At 45.5% G+C, this 9,322-nt stretch overlaps 1 protein-coding gene across 2 annotated transcripts; it reads left to right on the top strand.

Moving 5' to 3' along the window:
* Window positions 1-289: 289 nt before the first annotated feature.
* RBM15 (RNA binding motif protein 15) lies at window positions 290-8,840 on the top strand. Of its 2 annotated transcripts, none has more exons than XR_011438770.1 (2): window positions 290-4,853; window positions 8,468-8,840. XR_011438770.1 is itself a non-coding variant. In XM_005610344.4 (2 exons), the coding sequence occupies exons 1-2, from the start codon at window positions 1,567-1,569 to the stop codon at window positions 8,488-8,490; spliced, it is 2,889 nt and encodes a 962-aa protein (XP_005610401.1). In that variant the 5' UTR covers window positions 290-1,566; the 3' UTR covers window positions 8,491-8,840. The 2 variants fall into 2 exon arrangements, 1 of the variants encoding a protein (XP_005610401.1); XM_005610344.4 differs by having other exon boundaries at window positions 290-4,432.
* The last annotated feature ends 482 nt before the right edge of the window (window positions 8,841-9,322 follow it).

Below are 9,322 nucleotides of genomic sequence, written 5' to 3'. Positions count from 1 at the left end.
CCCGGAGACACCTGGGAGGCCCGCAGAAAGCCTGACTGGAACCGCTGTGATGAACTCGGCACCGCCTTCTAATCTCGCTATCACCAGCACCTCGCACAGGTGCTTTTGTGTCTGACACGAGAAAGGTCTCCGGAAAGAACGAAAGTTGGGTTCTGAAGCGAATAACTGAGGGAGCCAAAAGAAGAGGATTTAGAGACAGCAGGGTGGCTGTGCCACTGGGTTCTAATACAGAATATAACCGGAGGTGCCGGGCGGGACAAGAAGCCACAGAAAAAAATGCATGGAGCGTAAATTTCACTCGATTGTATAACCAGGAGAGGCATTACACATAAAAAACGAACATAAATATATTATGGGACTACACAATCCAAAGTCCACTTGAATTCGCAACGTAAATCAGGAAGCACACATACACTTTCGTGGCGGCCCTACAGTCCCAGCCACCCGCGGGCGGCGAAGCTGGGAGCGTCGGCCCCTCCCCTCGGTTCCTCTGGGTCTGCGCGGGAACTGGGAGCGCCCAGAAGCCGAGGGCTGCGTTTGGCCTGCGCGGCTTTAGCCGCGGGACCCGAGAGCCCGCGCCCGGCGTTTGCACCGCCCCGGGGCGCTGGTGTGAACCGTGACCTCCCGGCCGGGCCTGCCCTGCAGGCCCACGGAGCGCGGGCGGCGCCCTGGCGCGCAGGGGCTTTTTCAGGCTGTTCACCCTTGGGGCCGGGGGACCAAGGTGGTGTGTGGTGGGTGCCCGGGACGGCTGCCTGAGAGACTCGCGGACCTGACGGCCGGAGACCCTGGCCAGCCAGTCCCTTCTCCCGCACAGGTAGGAAGCGAGGAGCCCAGAAATTTCGAGCTCCGAGGGTCGAAGCACAGCCAAGTACACCACGGGACCGAACCAACGTTTGAAGAGAGAACGCCGAAAGCGCGGAGAGGCGGAGCTGACTCGCGAACCCCACCTCGCGACGTCTAAGTGACGTCGCACAGCAGGCGCGTGTTCTGCTTTTTCACCTTCAGTCAGTCCCTTCAGTGTATGGGCCTACCCCTTTAAGCGAGTGATGGACACTTTTTCAGCCTATCAACTTCCTCATAAACATCCAATCAGATTTAAACTTCTTTCGGCCGCCGGAGGAGTTGGAAGAAGGGAGTCGAAAGAGAGAGCGCTCTCTCTCTCGCGAGATCTTTGTGAGCCGGCCTCTCAGGAAAAAACGCCAGAGCAGATGGCCCGACTTCCCAAATAGTGGGTTAAAAGACGGGGTCATAAGCCAATGAAAGGGATGAGGAGGTGGGATCACTGCTTTCACCTCTCAAGAAGTACCGTTACGGGGCAGACTTTTTGTCCAATCAACGCCTCCAGACTTTGGGTCAGGTGACCATAGAGTGCAAGGGGCGGAGCTACAGCCTGGCGCGAGGAACCGTTAAGATGGACAACGAGTAGGACCAATGAGGTACTCTGACTAGGGCGTTGGGAACCCAATAACAGTGGCCGGGCGGGCGCCTTCCCCGAGCGCGGGGAGATCTGAAGACAGACAAACAGTTTTCCCAATGAGACTGTAGAGGAGAAGTGCTAATTGACCAATGAGGACTGCGGGGCGGGAGCCTTTGCCGCGGCGGAGTCCAAGATGGCGGCGTGCGGTTCCGCTGTGTGAAGCGAGCGCGGGGCGGCGGGTTCACCAGCTCCGCGAAGACGACCTCCGGCGACCCGCAACAATGAAGGGGAAAGAGCGCTCCCCAGTCAAGCCCAAACGCTCGCGTGGTGGCGAGGACTCGACTTCCCGCGGGGAGCGGAGCAAGAAGTTAGGGGGCTCTGGTGGCAGCAATGGGAGCAGCAGCGGAAAGACCGACAGCGGCGGCGGGTCGCGGCGCAGCCTTCACCTGGACAAGTCCAGCAGCCGAGGGGGCAGCCGCGAGTATGACACCGGTGGGGGCAGCTCCAGTAGCCGCTTGCACAGTTACAGCTCCCCGAGCACCAAAAATTCCTCGGGCGGGGGCGAGTCGCGCAGCAGCTCCCGGGGTGGAGGCGGGGAGTCACGTTCCTCTGGGGCCGCCTCCTCAGCTCCTGGCGGCGGGGACGGCGGGGAATACAAGACGCTGAAGATAAGCGAGTTGGGGTCCCAGCTGAGTGACGAAGCTGTGGAGGACGGACTGTTTCACGAGTTCAAACGCTTCGGTGATGTAAGTGTCAAAATCAGTCATCTCTCGGGTTCTGGCAGCGGGGATGAGCGAGTAGCCTTTGTGAACTTCCGGCGGCCAGAGGACGCGCGGGCGGCCAAGCATGCCAGAGGCCGCCTGGTGCTCTATGACCGGCCCCTGAAGATAGAAGCGGTGTATGTGAGCCGGCGCCGCAGCCGTTCCCCTTTAGACAAAGATGCTTATCCCCCGTCAGCCAGCGTGGTCGGGGCCTCTGTAGGTGGTCACCGGCACCCGCCTGGAGGAGGTGGTGGCGGCCAGAGATCACTTTCCCCTGGTGGCGCAGCCTTGGGATACAGAGACTACCGGTTGCAGCAATTGGCTCTTGGCCGCCTGCCTCCTCCACCTCCGCCACCGTTGCCCCGAGAGCTAGAGAGGGAGCGAGACTACCCGTTCTATGAGAGAGTGCGCCCAGCATACAGTCTTGAGCCAAGGGTGGGAGCTGGAGCAGGTGCTGCTCCTTTCAGAGAAGTGGATGAGATCTCGCCCGAGGATGATCAGCGAGCTAACCGGACGCTTTTCTTGGGCAACCTAGACATCACTGTGACAGAGAGTGATCTGAGAAGGGCTTTTGACCGCTTTGGAGTCATCACAGAAGTAGACATCAAAAGGCCTTCTCGGGGCCAGACCAGTACCTATGGCTTTCTCAAATTTGAGAACCTAGACATGTCTCACCGGGCCAAACTAGCAATGTCTGGCAAAATTATAATTCGGAATCCTATCAAAATTGGTTATGGTAAAGCAACACCCACCACCCGCCTCTGGGTAGGTGGCCTGGGACCTTGGGTGCCTCTTGCTGCCCTGGCTCGAGAGTTTGACAGATTTGGCACAATACGTACCATAGACTACCGCAAAGGTGATAGTTGGGCGTATATCCAGTATGAAAGCCTGGATGCAGCTCATGCTGCCTGGACCCATATGCGGGGCTTCCCCCTCGGTGGCCCAGATCGTCGCCTTAGAGTAGACTTTGCAGACACAGAACATCGTTACCAGCAGCAATATCTGCAGCCCCTGCCGTTAACTCATTATGAATTGGTAACAGATGCTTTTGGACATCGGGCACCTGACCCTTTGAGGGGTGCTCGGGATAGGACGCCACCCTTACTATACAGAGATCGTGATAGAGACCTTTATGCTGACTCTGATTGGGTGCCACCCCCACCCCCAGTCCGTGAACGCAGCACTCGGACTGCAGCTACTGCTGTACCTGCTTATGAGCCACTGGATAGCCTGGATCGCAGGCGGGATGGCTGGTCCTTGGACCGGGACAGAGGTGAGCGAGATCTGCCCAGCAGCAGAGACCAGCCTCGGAAGCGAAGGCTGCCAGAGGAGAGTGGTGGGCGGCATCTGGATAGGTCCCCTGAGAGCGACCGTCCACGAAAACGTCACTGCGCTCCTTCTCCTGACCGCAGTCCAGAATTGAGCAGTAGCCGGGATCGCTACAACAGTGACAATGATCGATCCTCGCGTCTTGTCTTGGAAAGGCCCTCTCCAATCAGAGACAGACGAGGTAGTTTGGAGAAGAGCCAGGGTGACAAGCGAGACCGTAAAAACTCCGCATCAGCTGAACGGGATAGGAAGCACCGGACAGCTGCTCCCACTGAGGGAAAAAGTCCTTTGAAAAAAGAAGACCGGTCTGATGGGAGTGCAGCCAGCACCAGCACTGCTTCGTCGAAGCTGAAGTCCCCTTCCCAGAAACAGGATGGTGGGACAGCCCCTGCAGCAGCAGCCTCTCCCAAACTCTGTTTGGCCTGGCAGGGCATGCTTCTATTGAAGAACAGCAACTTTCCTTCCAACATGCATCTGTTGCAAGGAGACCTCCAAGTGGCTAGTAGTCTTCTTGTGGAGGGCTCGACTGGAGGCAAAGTGGCTCAGCTCAAGATCACTCAGCGTCTTCGTTTGGACCAGCCCAAGTTGGATGAAGTAACTCGACGCATCAAAGTGGCAGGGCCCAATGGTTATGCCATTCTTCTGGCTGTGCCTGGAAGTTCTGACAGCAGATCCTCCTCTTCCTCCGCCACGTCAGACACTGCCACCTCTACTCAGAGGCCACTTAGGAACCTTGTGTCCTATTTAAAGCAAAAGCAGGCCGCTGGGGTGATCAGCCTCCCTGTGGGGGGCAACAAAGACAAAGAAAACACCGGGGTCCTTCATGCCTTCCCACCCTGTGAGTTCTCCCAGCAGTTCCTGGATTCCCCTGCCAAGGCACTGGCCAAATCTGAAGAAGATTACCTGGTCATGATCATTGTCCGTGGTGCGTCCTAAAGTCCATGTGTAACGTGTATTTAATACTTTGACATGGTTCCTGTTTTGTGATGTGTAATGGGATACAGCATCAGATGAAATTTTCTTTTTAATTAGTTGTTTAGTTGTAGTTTTTTTCTTTTTTATATTTTTATAAACCTTTAAAATAGAAGTCAAGACACTTTAGCTATTATTTTAAGTGAAAGGGATGCCCTTGTAGGTAGCAGGCAGGTGGATTTACTTTAATTAGGAGTTCCTACTCTTATGAGTAACTTGTTTTCCTCTTTTTCTTCATTTTTTTTTTCCTTATTAACCTTGAGCTTAAAAAAATCCTCAAAGTAACAAAACCAAAATTTTGACAAGTCAGAATTTGGAGAAGAGCCCACTGACTATATAAAGATGGTAATAGACACCTAAAGATGGCTTCATTGGTATGTAGATGAGTAATTCCTGTACCAGAAATGTTATTTGTGTGGCTGAAATTCGATCAGGGATCTCAAAAGTATAAGCTGGTGAATTGTGTAGCAATGTAATTTTTAAAATCAGGTATTTGAGTATTTCTCTTAAAGTACACGGTTTATTCCCAGAGAGTTTGCTTTAATATACGCATTTTTATCATTAGTTCTTGAGTTCTGTATCCCGTATATGCACTTTTGGTTTGTAGCTGTAACTGTTCAGTAAAAATTGAGGAGTATGTTACAAACCATATATGTCTTATGCTTACACTAGTATGCAAGAAGTGAGTAGGTGCTTTGAAAATCAGAATTCTTTGGTCAGTTATTGGTGTGTGGTGGATGTTTTTACTGACTTTTTCAGAGAGGTGTAGCAGGTACAGTTCTAATTTGTGCATATTTCAAAACTTGTGTTTTTCATCAAAGATGAGTTTTTGGTTTTTTATCCATTCAAATTTCTGATTTCAATAATAGAAAGAAGAGTTGTCTGCAGGCTAGTGTGTCACCTTTTGTTTCAGTGGGCATTAATCAGCCATATCTGGATTGCAGAATTTTTTAAAGTCATCATAAAATGCCTTTGACGTGGTCTTTTTAAATTTTGCTTGTATTTTTATTTTCATATTTAAGCAGCGATGACAGTACATTATTGAAAATGTTTTGAATATCTTCACAATTTTGTGTTTAATATTTTCACTGGTCTCTAACCAGAGAATTGAAATGTCACTGTAGGAAAACCCTTTTTTATTGTTTTATTTTCCCAGACATCTGGAATTAATTCAGAATAATTTAATCCACTCACAGTTTTTTTCAAAACTGAAGATTATATCAACTTCTGGTTGTTAACAAGGGCTTTTGCTGCTTAACAGTGATGAATCATTTTCTTTTTTGTCTTACTTTTTTATCTACCCCTCTGCCCCACCCCTAGTTTCTCAGGTCATTAATAAGTATATTTCCCTCCTTGATTTAAATGCTGAGGACGTTAGCTAAGGCCCTTGATCTTTAATTATGATTAGAAACTTTAGGACCTTGTGGATCATGGTCATGTTTCTATTCCGTGAAAATGACTTATTGAAAGCCTGGCAGAACCCAACTGTTCTCTTTCTGTTATCAAAGCTGGTAGTTTTGAAATAGCACCAATAATAACCCAGGGAAACGTCATATAGTTTTTTATTTTCTGTTATGACAGGTGTCTAATGCATGTCAGCATGAAAGCCTCATCACTGCTGTGTCATCCTTTTTGGTTTTCACTGTGCATTTATCAATTTTCTTTTTAAGTTTGGAAGTTTTCGTGTTTTTTGTTTTTAAACCGGAAAAACTAGCCATTTGAGAGAAGGATGGGACTAGGCTGTGAGCGCAAAGGTCCTTGGTTAGCCTGTAGGAAAATGCCTGAAATTCTACAATTAAGACTTTTGGTGCTTTTTGCTTTTAAAAAGTCATACTTGGCATGCTAGTATGAAATAGTTCAGAAACTAATGCAAGTGTAGTCTCTCTATACATGGGGTCAAAGTACAATTTGTGGCTAGATACATTTTTCCAGTTTAAATAATCTTACTAACCATTAACTTTTGAATATCTTGATGAGATGGCTGGATAAGATTTGCTCCTTTAGGGAGTGAAGTCCATCACATCTAATTTTACTATAATCCAAAGTGTGTGTGGTTTCCCCTTTTTCTTTTTTCTTTTCTTTTTTTTATGTTGATGGCAACAGCTTACTGAATAGTACTGTGGTTTTTGCTCCGTGTTTATTTGAATCTTTATCTGACATCGCGACTTTTGTTAGATCTGGGCAATTTGTGCTTCAGTGTTTTTGAAACAATGGCTTGATACCATTTCTAAATGTATGTATTATAAATAACTAATTATGTTTAGTTCAGTGCTTACCTATGGAGTGCTATCACTTAGATGACTCTCTTATTTGTGTTGCCCATTCTGTTGTGCAGGTTCATAATATTGGTAAACTATCTACTTAAACCTTCAGAATGGAATGAAAGCAAAAGTCTAAAACTATCTGGTTCTCATTCTGATTAGCCAGAACTTCATAATCTCAACATTGGGTGTTCCCTATAACAACCAATTTTTTCTTCTTTTTTTAAATATTGTTTAATTGATTTTTCCGGAACTCAATTCAAATGAATGGAAAGAAAATTTCTTCATTATATCATTTAATGACTTATAAAGTATTACTGGTGAAAAACATCAAGCTAATTAAGACTTGTAAATCATAACTGCAAACTTTGTGGAAAGTTAAGCAATCATTCAGCTCCTAGCTAATTTTTTAATATTATTTTGTTGGTTGTAACTGGGATTACTATAAAGAGTTTTCCACACAAAAATTTAAATTCCTGCTTTAAGGTACATACTTTGACTCTCAACTGAGAGTAGGTAGAGTTTTCTCTTTAATGATTATATCTTAAAATGTCCATCCTCTGGCTGGTATAAGCTTTTGTCACATTTTGAAGATAATAGAACTTTGGCCCTTCTTAATTAGATTATTTCAGGTACAGTGGTAAAAATTAGGCGTGTATTTGTTGCTTTCAGAGTCAAACACTGTTTAGGTTTATTTTAAAACTATTTTATGAGCAAGTTTTCACTGACAGTGCTTTTTTTTCCTTAATTTTAAGTCCACCTTCTTTAGATGGTGAAATTGCTCATTATGCAGGTACAGCTTGAACTGCAGTTTGGATCCACAGAGGAACCATTCACCCAAAACTCTGTGGTAACAGAATTAGGAAATCCTCTTGAGAAGACGGCCTTAATGACCTTTCATGTTAAATTTTTGGAGAGAATTTTTGGACATTTTTTTTTCTGTCTGTGCCACAGTGTTTGATTTTGAGTAGGAGTTAGGTATGAAAACAAGAGAAGTGGAGCTCACCCTGTTAACATTCTGGTTATAGTGATGTCTCTAAAGGGAGAAAATAATTTCAGGTAGCTACAGTGAACTGTCTCGCTTAATGAAGAATTTTATATGTATGATTTAAACTGAGTTGAAAAGTAAAAGTCCTAAAGTGTTCTTTGGCTGTTTAGCAATTGTTTGTATGAGTATTTTCTTAAAAGAAAATAACAGCTGCTGTCTTTGGTAACACAGATGAAGGTGGATTTTTAAATGGCTTTGTATCCTGACCCCTTTCTACAATAACAGAGTAGTTCTGTATTGCTCTATATAAATTACAGAATGAAAATAGAGGGGGTAAAAGTTTGACTAAACTCCACCTTTTTATAGTTTCATTTTTTTAAGTTATATTTAGAATATATTGATTATAAATTGATTATAAACTTGCTTTTTTATGAATTTTTTTGATGTGTTTTACTCAGTTACATGAGTGTAAAGGATATGTTCAGGCCTATAATCCTCACTTAATTGCAGTCTTTAAGAAAATCCACCCTATTGTTCTACTTGTTATTTGTCTATTCATACAGTAGATTCATTTCAAAGTTTGTGCCAGTGGGTATTATTGGTGCTTTTTGAAGTCAAGATGGACTATCCAGGAAGGTCTTGTTAACATTATGTTCATCTATAATGGCATAGGGGAAATATATATATTTTTAATATTGTAAACATTTGTACTGAATAACCTTTTTTTCCCCCCCGCAAGCAAAACTGGTGAACAGCGGATGAAGATATGGAATTCAAAGCTCTAATGGACCTTTTTGAAGAGAAGTTGTGGCTTATGTGGAGTTTACATGGGCCTCTTGATGGAAGAAAGCTAATCTGTTTAGTATTTGTGCATTTTACTAAAATGGCAGCTTAAAGTTGTGTATCTGCTATTGTGATGCCAATGCCGGTGTTTTAAGTGGAAAAAAAATGACCTCTTGCTTTGTGCTGTGTACACAAGATTTCTGGAAAAGTAAAGAAAAACCCTTTTTATGGCTCACACAGCTTAAAAGTAGCTGTCACTCAAACGTGCGCTCACAGTTGAGCTGCTTTTGTTTTATTCTAAATAAATTGTTTCTTTTGAGGAAAATGTTTTTCTGCCTGGAAGTGAATTGACGGCAAACCTTTGACCCCTTTGTTTGCAGCTGAGGGGGTACTTGCTGCTGCTCAGATCTTGTATGTCTTGAGCAAGAAGCAGGGAGACCATCATTTTGACTATCACGGTGTGTCAATTCTGAAGGATCACTAGTGTTACCGTGACCCCCTTTGTTTGCAGTGAAGGGGATCATTTGCTTCTCAGTCCTCAACTTGATGAGGAAATGGTGCTGTTTGCTGGCACGCAAGAAGCCGGGGCAAGCACCGTAAGCCTCACCACAGTGCACGAGTCGGGGGCTTTGCTGGTTTGAAGAGCCGGAGTTGCTGAAATTTAAGTTTTGATTTATTTTGTTCACCCATCACGTTTGGCCTTAGTTTCATTTTTAATTTGAAGAAAAGTTTGAAATTGCTTTATCTTGCACTTAACCTTTGCACCAAATTGCCAAAAGAAGGAGAAATGCTCCGTTTGCTTTTTAAATGT

This window comes from Equus caballus, chromosome 5, assembly GCF_041296265.1.
Source record: "Equus caballus isolate H_3958 breed thoroughbred chromosome 5, TB-T2T, whole genome shotgun sequence".
NCBI classification, from domain to species: Eukaryota; Metazoa; Chordata; class Mammalia; order Perissodactyla; family Equidae; genus Equus; species Equus caballus.
This window is presented reverse-complemented; position numbering and strand designations above follow the sequence as displayed.

What these genes read in the sequence shown, in the direction of transcription:
- RBM15 (XM_005610344.4), top strand. Translation starts at nt 1,567, where the DNA reads ATGAGGACTGCGGGGCGGGAGCCTTTGCCGCGGCGGAGTCCAAGATGG. An exon ending in GGTCATGATCATTGTCCGTG is followed by an intron (nt 4,433 to 8,467) that starts GTGCGTCCTAAA and finishes CCCCCCCGCAAG; the next exon opens with CAAAACTGGTGAACAGCGGA.